The sequence below is a fragment of the Camelina sativa genome, chromosome 14 (assembly GCF_030686135.1).
Source record: "Camelina sativa cultivar CO46 ecotype springtype chromosome 14, ASM3068613v1".
NCBI classification, from domain to species: Eukaryota; Viridiplantae; Streptophyta; class Magnoliopsida; order Brassicales; family Brassicaceae; genus Camelina; species Camelina sativa.
In genome coordinates this window covers 8536238-8559303 of record NC_141893.1, presented here as the reverse complement: position 1 = coordinate 8559303, position 23066 = coordinate 8536238, and the positions used below count along the sequence as shown (strand labels likewise).

Here is a 23066-nt window from a genome sequence, read left to right as displayed (position 1 = left end):
AAAAAAAAGTTTGTTACCCAATGCAGTTTGTGCAGTAGAACAGTAGAAAAGCATCGTTTAGTTTGCAAACCATTTGATATATACAGTTCAATATTTCCACATAATGCATTAAAAAGAGAATATATAGGAAAATTCATCATGAAAATATTACCGCGGGTTCAATCAATTTATAATGTAACTCCACTCTAATATATTGTTCTATTATTTCAATATTTAAAATATCAAAACTAAATATTTTATTTTCTGCATATATAATATCCTAACATACACTTAATTTCATTAGTTTGTGTTTCTGTACGTATATTATGCATTGCCCAAGTTCCTTCCGGTACGTAATATAATCGGACTGAATACTAATAGAAGAAGTTTTAATCGACAATCACACACAAGTTGTTCTCACATGGAGATGACCACTTATTGTGTGGGAGATCGGCCGTTAGGTTTAATAATTATTGTCAAGAAAAAACATCAGGACAATACATTACATGTGAGTATTGATTGGTGTGGATGAATGTAAATGGAGGGTATTTACCAACTACTTCTCTACAAAAATTTATCATTTTTTTATATATTAGGCTATATAATTTGCATGTGGTGCTTTTTTGTATTACTGAGTTTTTCTGATGAAACTGTCAATAGTGATCGTGATCATAAATTACCCTTTTTTTCCTCTTTTTAATTTTTTTTGGTAAGGCTTTTTCCTCTTTTTAATTATTTGAAGCTTTAATCATCCACTTTCCCAAATTCTGTAGCGAGACTGCATTAGTTAACAAGAGCTGCATTATTATTGTTTTAGATTGCTTGATTTAGGACATATGTAAAAATGAAAATCAGAAAAAGATGGAAGTTTACCAAATTTGTTGTGAGTCTGACTCGCGCCATGTGTTCTCTCTTCTCGCGATCTCTATCTCTATTTGTTCAGCTATAACGTTCATTTATATTAAAGTGGCATGCAAATCTTAAATATCCTCTGTTATTTTTGCTTAATTAGGTCTTGTTTCCCTAATGCAGCCTTACTGGATTAGTTAGCCTATATACTTAAATTGTCAACTAAATAATTACATAGTTGTTTGTTTTTTTCGCAAATGACAAAAAAATTTCAAGAAACCTCAGTCAATCAACTTCCTTGGTTATTAATTTGTTTCTTTTCTTTTCCAACTTAACACAAGAGCTCACCAAGTACTGTACTATTTCGTTTACTGATTTTGAAATTTATGAATACTGTATAATTCCGACAAATCTACCATTAAAATTGCATCGATATTATCAGTTTTTTTTTTCTTTTTTCATTCAACCATTTTTTATAAGTCAACTGAAAAGTGAAAACTAGTGGTACAAAGTTTATAAGATTTTTGTTTGACTTTTTATTATAAAAAATGTCAATTTAAATTCATGGATCATACACACACTAACACTATTATAACACACAAACAAATGACAGTTATGCTACATGATCGTACATAGTATAATTAAAGGATGGGGATTGAAAGATTTATTACTTTAACTGTTCACGTTGTTATTAGAGAAAATGTGGAGAATAATAGTACTCGTTAATTCTGATGAAAATAAAGGAAATGACATGACTCTCAACAAGAAGCATACTAAAAGTCAATACGGTCAATGGAAAAAAACCCAGTATGGCACCTTTGTTGCCCTAAAGAAAGCATGCAATTTTATGGGCCGGACCCAGTATGCATCATAGTCGAAACTTAATTTCCTAAAGGAATTAATGGGCCTCAGCCTAATTAGTGAGCTAGTCTCCTTCTCCTTCGTGAATCTTGATGTTCTTTTATATTCTGCTCTTGAATCTTGATGTTTAAGCTTAGCTTATGCACAAATCTTGTTCTGTTTCGTTGTTTGTGGTTGTTTGTCTTAGTCGTCTATGGAGATGGTTGGTTCTGAGTTATGGAACATTTCGAAGCTTTATTCTCTAAGCATATCCAAATACATTGATCCGATGTATATCTTCTCTGAAGCAAATCAAGGTTTGGTCTTTGCTTTGGTGTATGTATTCATATACCTTAATTTTCATCACTGTGATGCTCTACTACCAAACGTAATGGTATTAGGTCAAGTGGCTGTGGAAGGAGTACTGGTAATGCATAAAGTTGATATGTGACCTCGTTGTGGCATTGAATAGAAGTATAGAATACTCAAAGATTTGACGTGAGAGGAACAGACGACAGAGTCAGGTCTTTTGGTTCAAAAAACAGAGGAGTAAAGATAAGTACTTAGTATGTTCTCTTTATTAACTATAACTTCAGAACATAGTCTTAAATGTACAGAATCATATAAGGTTGTTTTTTTCTGTGAAGCGTGAAAAGGCTTTAAAGGCTACACGAAGGCTTGTCCTCATCACGGGTACTCTCATGAAGCTAAAGACTTACAATTCACGAATCTTATATAATATGACAAGGTTTTTTTAACTTTGCCTAAAATGCGACATTTGGCGTTCTATTTCTGCGACATGTATACTTCATATTAATTTGAAGTTTGATCCTTTAAATTTATTTACTTAGAAAAGTGTTCATTTCTTTTATCTTCCTCTACCAAATCTTTAATTATTTCGGGTTAGTATTATTTAATATTATTTCGTAGCAATACTCTATATACTTTAATTTGGTAAAAAAATAGTAATCCATTTTACAAGAACATATCTATTTTAATTTATACAATTTGAAAATTCCTCACTATTTTTCTTTTAAATTACTTTACTCTTCTTTTACCAAATCTTTAATTATTTTCAGTTTTTTATTTAGTATTATTTCATAGCAAAAATTTCTATAGTTTACTTTTGTTAAAGAAAAATTAATTTATTTTACAAGAATATGTTTATTTTTATTTATTTTTACGATTTATAAATTCTTCAATCATTTTTTTATCACAACCGTAACTTTATTAATTAACTATTTTTATCGGTTTCACATGTCAATATGTATATTAAACTATAATAAAGTAGAGTTCTGAGAAATTGTCATTTGACACCACTCTATTTTTTTAACATGTGTTTGTTTTAGTAATGGAAGGTCTAGTAATGACAATTGAAGCTTTGTGCAATACAATACCTTCTCCAAGTGTCCTTTCAGGTTCTTGGTCTTCAAGACTCTCGTCTTGTCCAGCGTGTGACCACCCTTTCCAGGGACCTTTGGCGCACGTACGGAATCCAAACACCGCGTTTGTTCTTTTGCAACATCTGCGGCAATGGTTATCAAGGTGGCTGACTATGTGGCAGTGGTCGGTCATCCTTCACCACGAGTGGCCTCACTTTGTGTGGCAACTCTTTACCTACAGGACATGTTGTCCTCTTTGTTTATCTTGTCACTTTTATGGTTTCAAGTCAAGCTTTAAAGCTTATTTCATGTACGTCTTAAAATCATTGTTTGTAGTTTATTTTATCCTCCTGTGTAAGTTTAGTGGTGTATTTGGCTCCTCCTCAAAGGACGCTTGTAAACCTTTAATCTAATATAATGGAGTGTTTGATGGAAAAAAAAAAAGACACATTATTGCTAATCTAAAACTAAATTGTCTACACACATTTTTTCAATTTGAGACATTTTATTTGTTCAGTTTCTTTAGGTTACATTTACTTTGCTCAATCAATTACCTTTAAGACATTATAGGTGTATGTTTTCTTTTGTTCAAATTGTTAATGTTGCAATAATGAATATGACAGAATTAATTACAATTAATATGCTTTATAACTGTATTTATTGTCATGAATGTGTTTACTCAGAATAATGTGTCAATGAAATTCCTTACAAACTTCATAAAATATTTAGTGTATTATATAAGATCTAATGCTCACATGACTAATAATGAAGAAAATGATCATGCACTATATGTCTTTCTTTTCCCATCATTTTCCATGATAATTTATTTTATTTTTTTCTTATGAAGTTCTTTTTTTTTAAATGATGTCCTACAATATGATGATTAACAGATTAATATATCGACGACTATTTGAAGAAATCATTTACAAAGCAATGTCAAAGTTTTTTTTTTTTGGTATTAGAAACTTGTCAATATTTATTAGCCTCTTTCAAATGATTATGTTTATGATAGTCATGATTTAAAGTTTTTGCATTGTTTTGTAATGTATTTTTTTAACTTTCAAACTATAGTTGGAAATCTTTAGTGATGAAGATGAGCCCAATGCTCGACTTCTAAAACACAATATCTTTGCCTTTGAACATTCACTGATAATATTATAGTTGTAAGTCCCTTAGATTTCTCTCTTAAGTCTTCTGATCTTCAACTACAATATATTTCTAAGTTTATATTTCGTAAATTTGCTTTGTTTTTTCGTTTTTAAAAGTTTTTATCCCCATTACAAAAAAATATTCTACTTTGCCTAATATTACCGCATAATGCATATATACATGGTCAAAAGATCACATACTTCTTTATGCGTCTTTGGAATCACTTCCCAAACTTTACAACATCTTTTTGCATTACATGGAAAAACATTACATAGACCTATTGTAAATATTTAATATATATATATATATACATATTGTAATCTCAATACTTTCATCATAGATATATGTCAATCGTTAAAAGTGGTATAAATTAACAAGTAGATTAACCTGTACAAAAGCAAGATTACTTTTTATATTGCATTGATATTATTTGAGTTACCAATCATACCTCATGTCTATTTTCCTGTAACCTTTGCTACATCCGTCATTATGCTGAAAACAACTTACACTATTTCCAATGGTTATCTATATCTGTTTTTGGTTTGAATTTTCTATTTTACATTTAGCGTATAACTTTGAAGAGATATGATTTAGTATTTATAGTATAAGATTAAAAACATGATGCTATTTTAGTATTTTTAGAATTTTAGAAATGATGTGCTATAAATTTAAAACGAAAACTTATTTTGATGCAATTTGTGAAAATTTTCCTTTTTTTAACATGCACACTTCATAATTATAAACTTATAAATGTATATATTTAATTTTTTTGAAGGCATATATAAATAATATCATATACATTTCATAAATAATTTAATGAAAAATTTATTTTATATACAAAATATTTAATTTTATAACCCACACATCCCGTGGCTAACTTTCTAGTAAAATATACATTCAGGTAACACATTACACACACAAATAATAGTATAAAACCATGAAATCTTTGCTTCCACGTCACTAGTTACGATTCTCTTTGTGAAGCCTATAGAAGTAAGCTGCGGCGCTCAAAGCAGCCGTGATCAAGGCGACACCTTTGAAGACATCAAACTCATCGTCCATGAAATTGAAGAAGACACCTTTCAACACGATCGGCCATGTAATGACGCTGATCACATTTGATAAAACGCTCGAGACGGAGAAAACGAGTCCCACGATCCCGACCCAATAGATCTGCCACGAAACGGCTTGACCCACCATAGTCATCACGTACGCACCTTTCCCCTTCAAGAATCTGTTCATTTCCCTCTTCAAATCGTGTTGCTCTCCGTAGATCAGCAAACCCATGACGGAGATGACTGTAGCCAAGAGGGAGGAGAAGATTACGACTAAAAAAACAGAGGCGAAGCTCTGTTTTCTAGTGGTTGATTCGTTACGTCTGAAGACGTTTTCTATAGTACAGAGGATGAGTGAGAAGTAAACACCGGATAACAGAGCTGGCCATGAGCCTTTTGCGTAACTCTCCTCTGTTTTATCTGGCTCGCCGCCGAATGAGGAGGAGAAGGAAGTGAGAGTTCCGGTGGCGATTGCCAAGATCAAGGAGATGATGATCCATCGATTGAATTTGATATTGTTGATGAAGGCGGCCAAAACAGGTGTAAAGAAGAGCTGTGTTGTGTAGATAAGAGTGAATACCCTAAAGGGGATATCGAGCTTTCCCTTACCGGAGAGACTTCCATGACCTGTCAAGAGCATTCCGATGCAACCGGAGAAAGAAAGTATTGTGGATCGATCGGAGGAGGTGATCGGAGGTTGTTGATTGTTGTGTTTCTTGGTGGTGAAGATAAAAAAAGGGATGAGGAGGAGAGGGAATCCAACGGTTTGGAGGAGAGATTGAGTCCACACGCCGTTGTTTTGACGGTTTGAGTTGTAGTCCATTCGTTGGAGCTGGTCATAGTAGAAGTTTTCGAGGATTTTGACTATGGATTGACCAGTGATAACGAAGATGATGCAGAGGATAATCGTTGGCCAATGGTTGGGTTTCTGGTTTGAGTTTCCTGTTTGGTCTATGAGTGTGGTTGAATCGTGCTCGATATTGATTGGTATATGCACAAAATTTTCTGCACGAATTGAGAACAAGAACAAAGAACTGAGAATCTAATAGATCCGAGCGTTTAGACAAATACAAAGTGAGTAATAAGAATTGTATTTGGATACGTCACCTTGTGCTTTGGTTTGAAATGGTTGATGATTTTTGGCCATGGCTTTGCTTGCAACTGTTGTCGGAGATTGTAAACAATTTGACTTTGGTATACAGTATTCAGAGATTTAGTTAGATAATGTTTGAGAAAATCTGATATGTGGTGTTTATTCTACACAAAGAAGGGTCGACCCTGGCAGTATACTAGTCAATGAAGTGAGGGCATGTCTATATCTATGCGTTTAAAATTTTAAGGATTCCATGTGGGTTCATTCATGACAAAGAAAATGTGTTTTTTGGAACTAAAGAAGAAAACATACTAAAAACAAAAGTTATTGACTAGGTTTTATACCTACTGATTGAACATAATACAATTTTCTATCTTTTGACCCCAAAGAAAAATAAATACATTTTTCTATCTTTTATCTCCATGTTTACTCTATTGATGTACACCCTGCCAAGTGATGTAAATCAATGACGTGAGAAGCCGCAAAGGAATGTCGATGCGCTGCTTGCTAGTGTATGCATATTGGCTGCGGAGAGAATTATGATTTGGCATGAATTGGTTTAGCAACATTGAGTTTATATGGTCTATTAAAAATTTATTGATTAATCAGATAAGATATGTTTTAGGACTACAACGAACTCGAGAATGCATCTAATCATGGTTTCATCTATTAAGATTTTGGGTGTTGTCTCGCGGTGGTTTTGACTTCTGATGATTTGAACTCATATATGCTTTGTTAATAAAACATATATATGATTTCAATTCCCTTAGTTATGATATTGAGTAACAAGAACCGTATATATAAATTGTTCATTCCATTGTAAAATTATTACATCTAAAAAGTAAAACCGTACACACACTTACACTTTCTTTACACACAAATAAACAAATTACCATATATGATTAAATACCCACGGGACAAAAAAAATGTATACTTAATTTGCCATACGATTCTCTTTGTGAAGCCTAATGAAATAAGCGACGGCGCTCAAGACGGCAGTAACCAAGGCAACACCTTTGAAAGCATCGAACTCATCATCCATGAAGTTGAAGAAGATCACCACAAGAACCGATACGATCGGCCACGTAATGACACTGATCACATTCGACAACACGCTCGAGACAGAGTAGACAAGTCCCACGATCCCAACCCAATAGATCTGCCACGAAACAGCTTGACCAACCATAGTCATCACGTACGAGCCTTTTCCTTTGGAGAACCCATTCATCTCCCTCTTCAAATCGTGTTGCTCGCCGGCGATAAGCAGACCCACGACGGAGATGATCGTAGCGACGAGTGAAGAGAAGATTATAACTTCGAAAACAGAGGCAAAGCTCGGTTTTTTATTGGTCGACTCGGTTCGTTTGAAGATGTAATTATCGAAGACGTTTTGGATGTTACAGAGAAGGAGAGAGAAGCAGATTCCGGCGAACAGAGCAGCCCATGAGCCTTTAGCGTAATTCTCCTCTGCTTCATCTGGCTCGCCGCCGAATGAAGCGGACAGAGTAAGTGCTCCGGTGACGATAGCTAAGATCACAGAGATAACAACCCATCGGTTGAATTTGATTTTGTTGATGAAAGCTGCGAAGATGGGAGTGAAGAAGAGCTGTGTTGTGTAGATCAGAGTGAAAACACCAAATGGGATCTCGAGCTTTCCCATGGCTGAGAGTCTTCCTTGAACCGACATGACGATCCCGATGCAAAAGTAGATCACGGCTAAGGATTTTAAGTGGATCGATTCGGAAGTGATCGGAGGTTGTTGGTGATGGTTGCGTTTGTTCTTGGTGATGAAGATGAAGAAAGGGATGAGAAGCAGAGGGAAACCAACGGTTTGGAGAAGAGACTGAGTCCAAACGCCATCGTTTTGACGGTTTTCGTCGTACTCGCTTCGGTTGATTTTGTCGTAGTAGAAGTTCTCGAGGAGTTTTGCTATGGATTGACCGATTATGACGAAGATGATCGAGATGGTGATCGTTGGCCAGTGGTTTGGTTTCCGGTTCGAGATTCCGGTGTGGTTCATGCGTGCGGTTGATGAATCACGCTCGATGTTGATTGGTATCTGTACAAATTGTTCTGCAAGAAGAGACCAAAGGAGGAAATTAGAATCAAATTGTTTTGTAAAGAAGAGGAGATTCAAGAAACGACAGATCTGGATGGTTACTATTATTACCTGGTGGCTTGGTCTGAAAGATTGGTTGTTGATTCTGAGCCATGGATTGGAACTGAACTGATTGTCGGAGATTCCAAGTGATTTGAGTTTCAACTGTATGTCGGAGACTCAGTTTGGTTGGGATATTTTCTTTGAGTTGTGATATAAAAGGGAAAGAGAAAGGGTTTATATATATATGGGCAAGAAAAGTCTACCTTGGCGGCGTAATGGTCAATCAAGTGAACTAATGTCTACGCGTCGTTGTTTCAACTTGTTCCGCGTCGTTTCATCATCCAAAAAGAGTGTGTAATTTACAGTTACAAGTAAATTATTCTTGTCTTAACAAAGACAAAAATGATTGGAATATTCAGGATTTTTTTTTTGTTCTCTGTCAACGAATATTCCGGTTTGGATTTTATGATTTTGTAAGTTTATTTAGAAAATGGTATAGTAAAAAATTATTTTGATTTGTTTGTTAAAAAGATGACTGGATTATCCAACATCTTACGTTTAGAAAATTTTGAACAAACACGGTGCCCAATTTGGCAGCTCACTACTTGCAATATGAATAATCTTAATGCGTGTCACCTTTATGACTTGATCTTTTACAATATTATACTTGATGTAAGGATTTCAATATATGATTATATGATTATGATATGATCAATTCGAAAGGTGCGTGCTAGAATGAATTTATAATCAAACTGTTTGCTGTAACTAATCAAATTTTGAACTCAGATTCAATCTTGTTCAATGCAAACATTGATCATTGTTCAATTAAATGACTCTAAAAATTTGGACTTAACAAAATAAGAGGCTAAGACGGATTAGGTAACAAAAAAAAGGCAATTCCCTTGGTGCTTCTAATTTGACACATTTTACTTAGAATCATAGAAAGTCTCTTTGAACACAATCCGCCTCGTTTGAATTTAGAAACGTCCCCACACTGTTTCCACGACAATACCCACTAGAAATCTTTTAATTATCGATGATCAGAAACTACATATGACCCCATAGGCACAATGCTCTCAAATACACTGGACCCTTTCAAATACATATCTTAATACTAAACAAGCATGTCTTGACCAAGATACTTGACCAGCCAAAGTTTGTCCAGAGGAATAGCTTAGTAGGCATAATTTTTTTATGAGTAAATAAATTTTTACAAAGGCAAAGCAACAACTACTAACCTAGTAACCTTCATGGATTATACATCTATATCAGTTCTAGACATGTGTTTGTTCATCATCGGCATAACAGTTTCAGTACTAAAACACTATGGAAGATTGAATTGAAACTGTGATCAAGCAAAGATCTTAGATAGCATTTTTACAGGCTTTTCAATGAACATACCAACTCAAGAAGCAATGATTTGGTACCAAGAACCTTACTTGCATCACTAGACTATTCTTTGATCATAGAGAAAAACCTTCTTCTATATCAATCCAACTAAATGATCACAGAAGCAATCAAAGATTTGTCATTCAAACTCTGATTAAGCAAACTTCTTTAATGAAAAGCATGGATTCGGGTATTAAGAACCATACTTGCATCACTAGACTATTCTTTTATCACAGAGCCAATAAAAAGTAAAACACTTTTCATGAGCAATCCAACTATAACGATCCTATGAAACAACTCCACCATATCTAGTACCTAAGTTTCTGAAACTTTACACATTGATCAAAATATAATGTAATCCAATAACTGAAAACACATTAAAGAGAGACCAGAAATTTTCTAGGTACCACCTACGGCTGCGATGGGAAGACATCTTTCACAGCAGAAGCTGCAGTCAAGTAATTGAGCGTATTCCTAAGCGTCTCCCTCTCTCTCTTTAACCTAGCCGCCGTATCCTCAAGCTCAAGCAACGCTTGCTGCTCCATCGGAGCTCCTTCGAACGTGCTTCCGACGAAGAACGAGAACGGAGTAGGGAACTGATTCTTCCTCAGATCCTGCGATTCCTTATCTGGTTTCCCATTCAATCTATTCGACAAACGAATCACTTCTTTCATCAGAACCTCAACCTCGTTCGCCAATTCGTCAAGGTTCTCTTCACCGGACGGTCGATCTTCGAGCCACGTCACCTTCGCGACGAGGTAAGGTTTCGTACGGACGAGATCCGTGACGCGGAACCGCTCCTGGCCTTTGCAGATTAGGAAGAATCGATCGTCGACGAGACGCTCGTGTTTCACGATCTCACCGACGCATCCGATTCCGGCTGCGGAGCCTGATACGGCGTCGGAGTAAACGACGCCGAATCTGAGATCGGACTGGAGGAGAGTTTGCATCATGACTCGGTAACGGAACTCGAAGATCTGAAGCGGGATGGTTGCGCCGGGGAAGAGAACGAGAGGTAGTGGGAAGAGAGGGAGCTCGCCGAGGTCATCTGATTTGGGTGGGTTCGCGTTGTGGTGCTTCTCGGAGAAGGAGGAGGATGAGCATCTGAAGGAGGAGCTGAGTTTACAGCTTCGACTGTTTATGCTCCGGTATGTAGCTGGGAGACGTAGAGGTTTATGAGTGAAGGAGGAGAGATACGGTGGTGTTGATTTGAAGGAAGGAGATGAGACTGTGCTTGGAAGCGCCATTAGATAGAGTGAAGAAGGAGGAGAGGAAGAGAGCTTTACCAAGTGAAACTGATTAAGGTTTTAGTGATTGATAATATCTCTTCTTTAAATTAAAATCTTATCTGTTAGAGAAAATAATATTTTCATCAGATATTTTATTGTCATTCGTGTGTGGCTATAGATTTGTTTTGGGATTTTTTTTTTTTTTTGTTCGAAGAAATATAAATAGGAGTTTAGGAGCGAATTCGATCTTGAGACACCTGGGACCAATCTGATGGAGCCTTTTGTTCGAAGTACATGCATGAGCCGTAAGCGAGCCACCGGTCCGGTCCAGCTGAATGCCATTTGGTATGCAGGGGTAATACTGTCAATGTCTCTTGCTCATTAACATATGTATAATGTACGTACCAACTTCACATAGAGGAACGGAACAAAAGGAAGAAAGAAAAAAAGAAAAAAAAAAAGGTGTGATCGGTGATTTTGGGGTTTCCCTAATTCTCTCAGATTTAGAAGAAATGGCGGCAGAAGAGGGACAAGTGATCGGTTGCCACGCGAACGATGTATGGACAGTGCAGCTCGACAAAGCCAAAGAATCCAACAAGCTGGTCACGATTCTCATCCCTCCCTTTGATTCTGCCTTTTTTTTTTTTTTTTTTTGTCCTTCTATTTTTTGATTTGGGAATTAGGGTTTTCGTTTTCCATGCGTGCGATTTGGTTTTTAGGGGTCCAGAGAAAACATTAGGGGTTTCACGCCTGACATATAGAGATTCTTTTAACGAGGTTGACGTGATTGTTTGAAGGAGATCGGAACACAGATCTGTAATGTTGTGGTGGAACTGGAACCAAAACGTTAGTTGAAAAGAAAAAGTGTCTTTCTTCTTCACTGATTTGTATGTGTTACTATTTGTTTCCTTTCGTTGATTCATCTCTATGATCTCTTTTGTTGTCTTCTTTGTGTCGTTATCGCAGATCAGTGTCATCCATATGTTGAAATATAACTGTTGATTGCTTTAGTCTTCTGATGGTATTATAATTGTCAATTGTTTTCAGATTGTGATAGATTTCACTGCTTCGTGGTGTCCACCATGCCGTATGATTGCTCCAATTTTCACCGATTTGGCTAAGAAGTTCATGTCAAGTGCAATCTTCTTCAAGGTGGATGTTGATGAACTTCAGGTGAAACAACTCAAACAAACACAATTTTGCAAATTTCACCACTCTTAGGCTCTAAAATTATACCTTAATTTGCACATACACATCCACTGATATATTCTTATATATACTTGTGCATTGTTAACTAGAGTGTTGCTCAAGAGTTTGGAGTGGAGGCAATGCCAACCTTTGTGTTCATGAAAGCCGGCGAGGTTGTGGATAAGATCGTTGGTGCCAGGAAGGAAGAACTTTTAGCGACTATTGTGAAGCATACTGGTGTGCCACTGCTTAATTAAATCAATATGAGGCACAATAATTATAACATTAAGGTCCAACTTGTTATCTTAAGTTTCGCTAATCGCTGTGGGGATATTGTAGATGGAGATATGAATGAAGTTAGTTGATCGCTGACTGTTTAAGTCTGCACCATGTTTTATTTATTTGGTCTTTCGCTTTTGCTTTTTGCTTATCAGTTGATTATGTTCTAACGCCACAGACCACAACTTGTGTCAATTTATCAAAACTACAGAATTTTTCTTTTGTGAATTCTCTAAACTCTAATGATCTAATCTGTGAGAAGAAAATTTGTTTTGTTGTTGTGAGAACAGTGATGTGACACGTGTCATATTTTGATTGGTAGTTGAAATCCTTATCTCTAAACGTTTCATATTTTTTTGCCAAAGGGAACACCATTTACCGAGGTTCTTCTTCGTGCTTCCTTATCTTCTTCTCTGAGCTTAGTATACTCTTATTACTCTGTAATCTGTTTGATTCTCGTTGGAGATTCAAAGAGGAAGATAAAGGAGAAGACTTTAGAGCTATTTAAGTTAATAGCAGTCAGCATTTGTTGAAAATGGAGAAGCTCTTCGTACCATCATCATTTCCCAAAACGTGTTTGAATTATCAGATTCCAGCAAAAGTTGAGAATTCGCCTGACGTTCATCCAAAATCCCGAAAGAAAAATCTATCTTTCATCAAGAAGAAAGAACCCAATATCATCCCCGACGAGCAGTTGGATTACCTCTGTAGAAACGGAAGCCTGCTCGAAGCTGAGAAAGCTCTCGACTCGTTGTTTCAGCAAGGGTCAAAGGTAAAGCGAAGCACTTACCTCAACTTGTTGGAATCATGCATTGATTCTGGTTCTATCCATTTGGGTCGTATCCTTCATGCTCGTTTCGGTTTGTTTCCTGAACCTGACGTCTTTGTGGAGACGAAGCTGTTGAGCATGTATGCGAAATGCGGGTGCCTTGTTGATGCCCGTAAGGTGTTTGATTCAATGCGTGAGAGAAACCTTTACACATGGTCTGCAATGATTGGTGCTTACTCGAGGGAGAATCGTTGGAGAGAGGTCTCTAAGCTCTTTCGTTTGATGATGGAAGATGCAGTTTTGCCTGATGATTTCTTGTTCCCCAAGATATTACAGGGATGTGCGAATTGTGGAGATGTTGAGGCTGGTAAGTTGATTCATTCGGTGGTTATAAAACTCGGGATGAGTTCGTGTCTACGTGTTAGCAACTCGATTTTAGCTGTGTATGCGAAATGTGGTGACTTGGATTCCGCTGCGAAGTTTTTTAGACGCATGAAGGAGAGAGATGTGGTCGCTTGGAACACAGTACTGTTAGCTTACTGCCAAAACGGTAAACATGAAGAAGCTGTAGGATTGGTAGAAGAGATGGAAAAAGAAGGAATTGCGCCAGGGTTAGTTACTTGGAACATATTGATTGGGGGTTATAACCAGCTAGGGAAATGTGATGCTGCAATGGATTTGATGCAGAAGATGGAGAGGTTTGGTATAACCGCTGACGTGTTCACTTGGACAGCTATGATTTCGGGATTGATTCATAATGGGATGAGGTTTCAGGCACTAGATATGTTTAGGAAGATGTTTTTAGCAGGTGTAGTACCTAATGGAGTCACTATTATGAGTGCTGTGTCTGCTTGTTCATGTTTGAAAGTTCTAAACCTCGGCTCAGAAGTTCACTCTGTTGCTGTGAAGATGGGTTTTATCGATGATGTGCTTGTTGGAAATTCTCTGGTTGATATGTATTCGAAGTGTGGAGAACTCGAAGATGCAAGAAAAGTTTTTGATTCGGTAAAGAATAAGGATGTTTATACTTGGAACTCGATGATAACAGGGTATTGCCAAGCAGGCTATTGTGGCAAGGCTTATGAATTGTTTATAAGGATGCAAGATGCAAATGTAAGACCAAATATTATCACATGGAACACGATGATCTCAGGATATATTAAGAATGGAGACGAGGGTGAGGCTATGGACCTATTTCAGAGGATGGAAAAAGATGGAAAAGTTCAGCGGAATACTGCATCATGGAATCTAATTATTGCGGGTTACATACAAAATGGAAAAAAGGAGGAGGCCTTGGAACTTTTTCGGAAAATGCAGTTTTCTTGCTTCATGCCAAATTCAGTTACAGTTCTAAGCCTCTTACCTGCTTGTGCTAATCTTCTTGGGACGAAAATGGTAAGAGAGATACATGGTTGTGTATTGCGGAGAAATCTAGATGCTATTCATGCTGTTAAAAACGCTTTAACAGACACTTATGCTAAGTCAGGGGATATAGGATACTCAAGAACCATCTTCAACGGTATGGAAACGAAAGACATCATAACTTGGAACTCGCTGATTGGAGGTTATGTTTTACATGGTAGCTATGGTCCAGCTCTTGATCTTTTCAATCAAATGAAGACACTTGGGATCAAACCAAATAGGGGAACTCTTTCAAGTATTATCCTTGCACACGGTTTAATGGGAAATATAGATGAAGGGAAGAAAGTCTTCTACAGTATTGCGAGTGATTACCATATTATTCCTGCTCTGGAACATTGTTCTGCTATGGTATCTTTGTACGGTCGATCCAACAGACTTGAAGAAGCTCTGCAGTTTATTAAGGAGATGAATATTCAATCAGAGACACCCATCTGGGAAAGTTTCTTAACTGGCTGCAGGATTCATGGTGATATCGACATGGCAATCCATGCAGCAGAGAACTTATTCTCCTTGGAACCTGAAAATCCGGTCACCGAAAATGTGGTTTCGCAGATTTATGCATTAGGTGCAAAACTTGGGAGATCACTAGAAGGAAAGAAGCCGAGGAGAGAGAATTTGCTGAAGAAGCCTCTTGGGCGGAGCTGGATTGAAGTCAGAAATTTAATTCACACATTCACGACAGGTGATCAGTCGGAATTATGTACTGATGTGCTGTATCCCTCGGTGGAAAAAATGTGTAGGCTGGATAATAGGAGTGACCAATATAATGGAGAACTTTTGATTGAGGAAGAAGGAAGGGAAGCAAGCTGTGGAATCCACAGCGAAAAAATTGCCATGGCGTTTGGTCTCATTTCCTCATCACGTGCACCTGAGACGACGATAAGGATCGTGAAAAATCTTAGGATGTGCCGAGATTGCCATAATACTGCAAAGTACGTCTCTAAGAGATATGGCTGTGACATATTGTTGGACGACACAAAGTGCTTACACCACTTTAAGAATGGAGATTGTTCCTGTAAAGATTATTGGTAGAGTGATTAACCAACCACTAAGGTACGACTTCACATAATTTGAGCAGTCATTTTAACCACATAATCACGTACTATATCATTCTCATATTTTCTTCAGTTAGTAAGAGATTAATTTGTTAGCAGCATGGGGGTGAGTAAAATTAGTTAAAAGTTGAAAGCTCCTAGACTCCGATAGTACCTTGAAATCATATCTTTTTTTGAATAATATGTGCACCTGCTTGGGAACTGGAATGATTCCAGAATATGATTTCAGTAGTGGGTATTTTGTTATCTTGGGAAATATGATTCTTTGAAGAACATGATTCTTTGAAGAATGTGATTCTTTGAAGAATGTGATTCTTTGAAGAATATGATTCGGTTGTCCTTCCTTGACTTCCCTTGATAGTGGAAATCAGAATGAATTGATTGTCCGTATTCTGCAACGTCATCTGATATCTTCCAAAAAATCCCCAACCACTAACGTAACCTTTTCATCAGATATAAATTCCCACCAAATGTCTAAGCTATGTGTTGCAGTAGTCAGCTATCTCTTCACTCGAACTTCTTACTCTTACTTCGAGTCTTTAGAGATCATATTAATCTGAGGATGGTATTTGGCATCATCTTTTGTTTAGTCTCATTCATTAGTTTCTCTATATATAATCTGAGGATGAAATTCCACTACATATAATAAGCTGATATTGCAGTTATGATTATATGAGATTAACTTGAACTTGTTTCTGCAGAGTGTTGAATGCAAGCCTGCATCAGTTGGCCCATGGGGAGGCCAAAGTGGTCATGCCTGGGATGATGGAATGTACACCACTGTAAGGCAAATAATTATAGGCCATGGTTCTAGTATAGACTCTATACAAGTTGAGTATGAAAAAAATGGTAGCTCGGTTTGGTCCGAAAAACGTGGAGGAAAGGGAGGCAAGAAGATTGATAATGTATGATTAAGACTCTTGATGCTATAAATATTTTCTTAGCTTTTTTCAGAAATTAATCACCCTTCTCTTGATGTGTAGGTCAAACTGGATTACCCACATGAGTATCTGATTTCAGTTAATGGAACTTACGGTAGCTTTGATGCCTGGGGAAATACATGTGTCCGATCGCTTACTCTTGAGAGTAACCACAGAAAATATGGGCCGTTTGGTTGTGAGTCAGGTACATTCTTTGCATTGCCAAAGTCAGGGTCGAAGATTATTGGGTTCCATGGGAAGGCTGGTTGGTATATAGATGCTATTGGTGTTCACATTCAACCAATTCCTAAAGAGAATCATCCTCCGTCGAAAATTGTTTTGCACTCGCATCAAAATTTTCCTCATGGTGATAAGAAACATGAGTACTCAGTGATACAAGGAAGTGTAGGGCAAAACTTCGATATAGTTGTTGCCCTCAGACAGAAAAATCCAAATTTGCCTTCTAATGAATCCCGAGATCATGCAGGTGCTGAGATCCCCAAACAAAAGGTGATTTTCAAGACGTTTATGTTATACATTGAAAAAAGCATCCAGGTTTTATCCGATTGTTTACTGGTTTCTTAACAAAATAAATAAATGGAATTTGTTTCTATCAGTTGGTGACAGATACTGAGAAGCCGCAGTCAAAAGCAGTAGGTGGTGCGAAGACATATGGACCATGGGGTGGCACCGGTGGTATCGTGTTTGACGATGGGATTTATACCGGTATTAGACAAATCAATTTGTCACGCAGTGTCGGGGTTGTGTCGATAAAGGTCTGTTATGATTTTAAAGGACAGGCTGTGTGGGGAAGCAAGCATGGTGGCACGGGAGGATTCAGACATGATAAGGTGTGTAAATTTTTTCTAGGCTTTAAGCTAAATGACATGTCATACTATCTTAGTTTCTCTCAACTTTTTTTTTTGGACTGAATGTATAATTTGCAGATTGTATTTGATTACCCATCAGAGGTTTTAACACATGTAACGGGAACATATGGACCGTTGGTATATCTGGGACCTAATGTGATAAAGTCACTGACCTTCCGCACTAACAAAGGAAAGCATGGACCTTTTGGAGAAGAACATGGACCTACTTTTACACATAAAATCGACGAGGGTAAAGTTGTTGGATTCCTTGGAAGAGAGGGTTTGTTTCTTGATGCCATTGGTGTTCATGTTATGGAATGCAAAATAAGTTCCCTTAAGCCATCATCTCCTCAGCATGCAATTGTTCCTTATAAAAACTCTGGCACTGCGGAAATCGAAAATTCCCCGTGGGCTAATAAGCTTGTCCTTGCAGCAAACGGCCATGGCGAAGAGGTAACTTGTATATTCCATCACCATGGTATTTCTTGTTTTTCAAGTTTTCGGTTTCTAAGATAGCAGCCAGTAAAACGAATTCTATTATGGTTCGGTTTATCTGGATTGAAGACCCTAATAGCAGGCTACTTGTTGGGTTTGAAATCATTTTCACAGGTTGAGCGTGGAGTTGTCAAAGCACCAACACCGAGCGGGCCTGGACCATGGGGAGGTGACGGAGGTCAATCGTGGGACGATGGAGTATATTCAGGGATCAAGCAGATATTTGTGACGAGAGGAAATGATGCTATCTCTTCAATACAAGTCGAGTACGATAGAAATGGACAATCTGTTTGGTCCACTAAACATGGTGGTAACAATGGAGTCGCCACACACAGGGTAAACAGCAATTCATTCTTCTCTTATAATAAAAGCCATTTTTTGTATTTGATGCATCACAACCATTTCTAATGCTCTCAAATCTGTGTTGCAGATTAAACTTGAGTATCCAAATGAAACGCTCACCTGCATTTCAGGGTTTTACGGACCACTGAACAATTCAGACAGATCAAATGTTGTCAAGTCACTGAGTTTCTTCACGAGCCGTGGGAAGTATGGTCCATACGGTGAAGAAAGCGGGACGTTTTTCACTTCGACTACAACACATGGAAAAGTGTTGGGGTTCCATGGAAGGTGTAGCTGTAACTTGGACGCCATCGGAGTTCATATGCAGCATTGGTTTGGCAATAAGTCGTCGTACGTTAGCAGGGCTAGCTGTTTCAAGCTCTTCTGATAATCTTCTCTGCGCAGAACAAGAACTCATCTAGCGTCTTCCACCAGCGCTTACAGTTATCCATCAAGAGCTATAAATACATAAACATGCTTCTTTTGACGCTTTGAATTTCCTTGCCAGTTAATAATACTTGTTTCTATAAACAGAATAACTACGAAAAATCTATGGAAACAAGAAGAGAGTGTACTGTAAAATGAACTTGCTTGCTAAATAATGTTTAATGATCTGAATTTGTTGTTCGCGAGTGAATTTTCGCATGTTGCAACACTTCTCTGAGAACAGAAGCTATTCGATGAGACATATGATGTTCCAAGAACATCTCTTTTACCCTCTCATACCCTTTCTTCCCCATTGTCCTCCTCATCTCCATGTTCGTCGCCAGCTTCACAATGTTTGAGGCAAGAGGTAAAACGCCATCTTTACCAGCGTGGTGTAATAGACCGGTTGTTCTGTTCACTACAATCTCCATTGTCCCTCCTGCTGCAGTACCGAGTACAGGAAGCTTAAAAGCCATGGCTTCGATTGTTATTCTCCCGAAGCATTCTCCTCTGGCTTGGGAGTTTTGGACAAGAACATCAATGGCTGCTAAATATGGTGCTACTTTCATTGTTTTGTTGACAAAATGGACAGCCTTCTGAATTTTCTTCACTTGGACAAAGTTGCGTAGCTCTGTCTCGAATTTAGTCTGTGCGCTCATGTCGCTTCCTACAACCACTGCATGCATTGTTGGTACCTGAAGTTTCTTACTCTCTTTGATTAATTTAAGACTTTCATGGAAGGCTCGGAGGAATAGATCTTGGCCCTTGCCTCGAGATACACCTGCCACAAGAGAAGCACCAGTCAAAAGGAAATTTTGAGTTTATGATTCTTGAACTAAGGAAGAGAACAAATGTAGGAGATGACTTACTATTAATAATGCCAAATAGTATGTCTTCATTCCGCAATCCAAGAGATTCTCGAACTTGTTCACGGAGAACTTTCTTGGCGAAACTATCTTCAGCTACTTCCATCAATTCCTTGCTATTTCCTAGGTGCACCACATAAGTTTTAGGCATTTTAATCCTGTGTTACAACAGTTAAAAGAATACACACGGTTAAGATTCTTTCTATAATTGCAAAACCAAAATGTCCCAAGACTCTACAAAATTGGTTGTAAAAGGCATAAGAAAAAGTGCAAAGATAGGAAAAACAGACCCTAAGCGATCATGAGTTCTGTTCTTCCAGTACTCAGCAGTCGCATGCGAATCAATCATAGCGCCTGCAACGAAAGGAAGGTGCTTGACTAAATCTGGTTTGAAATAGTGACCTCTCATCTCATGAATCCACCAGAGGATTTTAGGAAGAACTTTAGGAACATTGTCCTTGAGAACTGCATCAAGCCATTTTCCAGCAACAGCAGTATTCAAAACAACCAAATCAGACTTAAGTGCTATATCTATGGCTTTCTGACTCTTTGCTGATACGACCTGAATAATTCACAAAGATTGGATCAGTAACAACAATTATGATAAGAATCAAACGAAAAAAAAAACTATGGAGTTTAGCTAAAAAATACGAACCTGGACTCCTCGATCCAACATCTTGTGTTCTAAAACCTTAATCACTTCATCAGCTTCAACTGGTTTCTGATTAGTAATCCAAACAACTTCACAATCAACTCCTCTCAACAAAAACGCCAGTTCCATTAATAGTAAAGGTCCACCTAAAAAATCATCACTTCAATCTAGCTAAGAGAGAACTATAACTCACTGGAGAATCCAAGAGAGAAAGCAAAAAAAAAAAAAAAAAATCACCTGAGAGCGAGAGTTCGTGAGAAACAAGCAAAACGAGCTTCGATTTCATGAAACCGAGAGGATTCATCGATCGAGAAACCGATCGGATCTTAACGTCACTGATCTCATCCTCCACGACAACTACTCCGCCGCATCTCTTTCCACCAACAGTACAGGAATCAAAGGTAGATCTCACGAGAATCATTCCTACGGTTGGTACAGATAAAACCAACAGAATCATCAGTGGCCATCTCTTCTTCTGCAATGTCGCCCACGCACTCGTCGATGGCTTCCCCATTGTACTCTCTCTCCTCCACAGCTAAAAATCACATCATAGGGTTTTCCACAGTCATAATCGATCTCCGAAATTTCAAAGAGCTGTCCTCAGTGAAGCGGAAAGCTGAAGAAATCGAGAGGAAGAATCAGTGAGCTTTGATTGAAAAAATTTTACTCTTCGCAGAACTTTGCAATTCACGTCGTTTTTGGTATTCAGAAGGAAAGTGCTTGCCGTTTTATTTACTGGGCACCTCTTCGGCTAATAGACGACGGATTATTATGGGCCTAAGAGGCCTTTTCTTTTTAGTCATCATCCTTAAGAGGCCCTATTAGGTGAAACTAAACTCATCGATCAAAAAGCCTAATTGAAACCAATCACTTTGGTCTAATGCATATTTAAATAGTTTTAAACTATAAGATTTAACCAAACTAAAGTAACAGTTGAAGTTAAGCTATGTATTTATGGGGTGTATTCAAAACAGAATTTGGGAGGATTCTAGAAGATTTACGATATTCTGGATTTAAGGAGATTTAGAGTGAATTTTTAAGGTAGTTTGATAGATTTATTATTATTTTCTAGTTTTGAAAAAAAAATAGTTTGTGATTTGATGAGATTTGGTGAGACTTAAATGGGTTTTTAAGAGATTCTCAAGTCCAAACGAGAGGTGTTCATATAACATAACACAAAGAATACGTTGAACATATTCATATGTATAGAGGTTGGTTTTTGTTTTTTTGGCAATTTGATCCGAACAGACACCACCGTAATTTGCATCATGAAGCCTTTACCCTAATATTGAGAGTATATATACCTAACAACTAACCCTAATAAAATAAAATAAAATAAGACGTAAAACCCATAATTAACACACAAGAAAAATAGAGAAAGGAGAAGAGAGAGAGCCCATAAAGGAGAGAGGAGAAGAGGAGAAGAGAGAGAGCTCATAAAGGAAAGAGGAGAAGAGGAGAAGAGAAGAGAGAGAGCCCAAAATTTTGCAATTCGTAATTTTTTTTTTTTTTTAACCAATCTTTAAAAAAAAAATGTACCCAAAATCTTTCACAATCACTTTTTTTTTATCTCTCACAATCACTATTATGTTTTTCTAAAAGAAGAGAATTTGGTTTTGAATAACAGTGGATTTGTTATGATTTTTGCAAATTGTTGATTGAATAACAGTGGATTATGAGTGATTTTGAATGATTTTTTAAAAAAGATCACAAATCCACCAAAATTCTGTTTTGAATACACCCCAAACTCAGGCTTCAGAAATGAGTTTGGTATGGTTTAGGTTTGGTTTTTAATAATGGAGAGCATAATAGTATGATTAATTGAGAGTGATGACTGTTTTCAACAATTTGGATCCATGGGAATATATAAATGTTACAAACATGAATTTTAGTGGTGATGATCCGTCGTATATATTGTCCAACAATATCTGTGGCAATAAATACATTTACTTTTTTTGTTACACGGCCATGGCTATTGGCTTGTGGCTATTTATTATAAAGTTTTTTTTGGATATCTATGTGTAATGAATATATTTGACAATTGGCATGACTTACAAAGTTATACCTTTTTAACCTTTTTCCCTCAAACCAAATGTCTTCACATTTTCTTACTCACACACCTTTTCCTCGTTTACCATTATCGATTAGATTTCATCTTCATCATAATTATAATCATAGTAACATTTTTTAAACACACAATTACATATTTAACCATCCCAAATGTTTTTTTAATACACTAATAAATCCATCTCTCACCAGCTAACTACTGCCTAACATTATTTTAAATCATCATTATAAATCAACATCCACGTGGAAACAAAGTCAATATAATCATCTCTTGCAAAGACTCTCTCATATATGTTACCATATCATAAATCATTATTTTCCAACGCAATGGTACTTCCCAAATGAATTTGTGTCGGCTGCTCCAAATCCAATCTCCAACAAACCAAAACGAAAATTAATTGTTTTTTTTTGTTTCTTTTTCTTTACTATAATAGTATTTACTTATCTTTAAAAATGGATTGAGTCAAGAGAAAAATAAAATATGTAGGTATAGATATACTAATATTTTACGTATTATGCATTGCGTTATATGAAAGTACAGACGTGTATGTATGTTGTATAACTAAGAGGTTTATAAAGTATAACAAAAGGAATAAAAAAGACAAGAACTTAGGAAAAAATTGGGTATAACAGAAGAGTGAGGGAGGGAC

At 36.9% G+C, this 23066-nt stretch overlaps 7 protein-coding genes across 7 annotated transcripts; 3 read left to right on the top strand and 4 right to left on the bottom strand.

Annotated features, from left to right (window-relative positions):
* Positions 1-4981: 4981 nt before the first annotated feature.
* LOC104740676 (purine permease 14) lies at positions 4982-6542 on the bottom strand. The gene is made up of 2 exons (XM_010461351.3): positions 6362-6542; positions 4982-6259 (listed from the first exon to the last, which is right to left on the bottom strand). Exons 1-2 carry the CDS (start codon positions 6399-6401, stop codon positions 5160-5162), a joined length of 1140 nt encoding a protein of 379 aa, XP_010459653.1. The 5' UTR covers positions 6402-6542; the 3' UTR covers positions 4982-5159.
* Positions 6543-7144: 602 nt separating this feature from the next.
* Positions 7145-8776, bottom strand: LOC104740675 (purine permease 14). The gene is made up of 2 exons (XM_010461350.2): positions 8518-8776; positions 7145-8420 (listed from the first exon to the last, which is right to left on the bottom strand). The coding sequence occupies exons 1-2, from the start codon at positions 8558-8560 to the stop codon at positions 7282-7284; spliced, it is 1182 nt and encodes a 393-aa protein (XP_010459652.2). The 5' UTR covers positions 8561-8776; the 3' UTR covers positions 7145-7281.
* A 1174-nt stretch (positions 8777-9950) lies between these two features.
* LOC104740673 (uncharacterized) lies at positions 9951-11084 on the bottom strand. The gene has a single exon (XM_010461349.3). It carries the CDS (start codon positions 11082-11084, stop codon positions 10248-10250), a length of 837 nt encoding a protein of 278 aa, XP_010459651.1. The 3' UTR covers positions 9951-10247.
* A 356-nt stretch (positions 11085-11440) lies between these two features.
* Positions 11441-12655, top strand: LOC104740672 (thioredoxin H4-like). The gene is made up of 3 exons (XM_010461348.3): positions 11441-11668; positions 12114-12239; positions 12365-12655. Exons 1-3 carry the CDS (start codon positions 11462-11464, stop codon positions 12509-12511), a joined length of 480 nt encoding a protein of 159 aa, XP_010459650.2. The 5' UTR covers positions 11441-11461; the 3' UTR covers positions 12512-12655.
* Positions 12656-13068: 413 nt separating this feature from the next.
* On the top strand, positions 13069-16651 carry LOC104740670 (pentatricopeptide repeat-containing protein At1g19720). The gene is made up of 2 exons (XM_087484951.1): positions 13069-15777; positions 16481-16651. The coding sequence occupies exon 1, from the start codon at positions 13069-13071 to the stop codon at positions 15754-15756; it is 2688 nt and encodes an 895-aa protein (XP_087341077.1). The 3' UTR covers positions 15757-15777; positions 16481-16651.
* LOC104740671 (jacalin-related lectin 3) lies at positions 15774-19023 on the top strand. The gene is made up of 7 exons (XM_087484952.1): positions 15774-16344; positions 16481-16684; positions 16763-17209; positions 17317-17550; positions 17647-18021; positions 18178-18399; positions 18494-19023. The coding sequence occupies exons 1-7, from the start codon at positions 16261-16263 to the stop codon at positions 18791-18793; spliced, it is 1866 nt and encodes a 621-aa protein (XP_087341078.1). The 5' UTR covers positions 15774-16260; the 3' UTR covers positions 18794-19023.
* On the bottom strand, positions 18887-21074 carry LOC104743406 (uncharacterized). The gene is made up of 5 exons (XM_087484953.1): positions 20587-21074; positions 20353-20495; positions 19988-20259; positions 19701-19855; positions 18887-19612 (listed from the first exon to the last, which is right to left on the bottom strand). Exons 1-5 carry the CDS (start codon positions 20861-20863, stop codon positions 19011-19013), a joined length of 1449 nt encoding a protein of 482 aa, XP_087341079.1. The 5' UTR covers positions 20864-21074; the 3' UTR covers positions 18887-19010.
* Between the last annotated feature and the right edge of the window lie 1992 nt (positions 21075-23066).

Excerpts from the sequence above, each read along its gene's own strand:
- LOC104740676 (XM_010461351.3), bottom strand. The coding sequence starts at position 6,401 with ATGGCCAAAAATCATCAACCATTTCAAACCAAAGCACAAG. Across the intron at positions 6,260-6,361 it reads ATTTCAAACCAAAGCACAAG|AAAATTTTGTGCATATACCA; the intron begins GTGACGTATCCA and ends CAATTCGTGCAG.
- LOC104740675 (XM_010461350.2), bottom strand. The coding sequence starts at position 8,560 with ATGGCTCAGAATCAACAACCAATCTTTCAGACCAAGCCACCAG. Across the intron at positions 8,421-8,517 it reads CTTTCAGACCAAGCCACCAG|AACAATTTGTACAGATACCA; the intron begins GTAATAATAGTA and ends CTCTTCTTGCAG.
- LOC104740673 (XM_010461349.3), bottom strand. The coding sequence starts at position 11,084 with ATGGCGCTTCCAAGCACAGTCTCATCTCCTTCCTTCAAATCAACACCA.
- LOC104740672 (XM_010461348.3), top strand. The coding sequence starts at position 11,462 with ATGTACGTACCAACTTCACATAGAGGAACGGAACAAAAGGAAGAAAGA. Across the intron at positions 11,669-12,113 it reads CCAAAGAATCCAACAAGCTG|ATTGTGATAGATTTCACTGC; the intron begins GTCACGATTCTC and ends AATTGTTTTCAG. Across the intron at positions 12,240-12,364 it reads TGGATGTTGATGAACTTCAG|AGTGTTGCTCAAGAGTTTGG; the intron begins GTGAAACAACTC and ends ATTGTTAACTAG.
- LOC104740670 (XM_087484951.1), top strand. The coding sequence starts at position 13,069 with ATGGAGAAGCTCTTCGTACCATCATCATTTCCCAAAACGTGTTTGAAT.
- LOC104740671 (XM_087484952.1), top strand. The coding sequence starts at position 16,261 with ATGTGTTGCAGTAGTCAGCTATCTCTTCACTCGAACTTCTTACTCTTA. Across the intron at positions 17,551-17,646 it reads GAGGATTCAGACATGATAAG|ATTGTATTTGATTACCCATC; the intron begins GTGTGTAAATTT and ends TATAATTTGCAG. Across the intron at positions 18,400-18,493 it reads ATGGAGTCGCCACACACAGG|ATTAAACTTGAGTATCCAAA; the intron begins GTAAACAGCAAT and ends TCTGTGTTGCAG.
- LOC104743406 (XM_087484953.1), bottom strand. The coding sequence starts at position 20,863 with ATGGGGAAGCCATCGACGAGTGCGTGGGCGACATTGCAGAAGAAGAGA. Across the intron at positions 20,496-20,586 it reads TCACGAACTCTCGCTCTCAG|GTGGACCTTTACTATTAATG; the intron begins GTGATTTTTTTT and ends ATGATTTTTTAG. Across the intron at positions 19,856-19,987 it reads AGAACTCATGATCGCTTAGG|GATTAAAATGCCTAAAACTT; the intron begins GTCTGTTTTTCC and ends GTTGTAACACAG.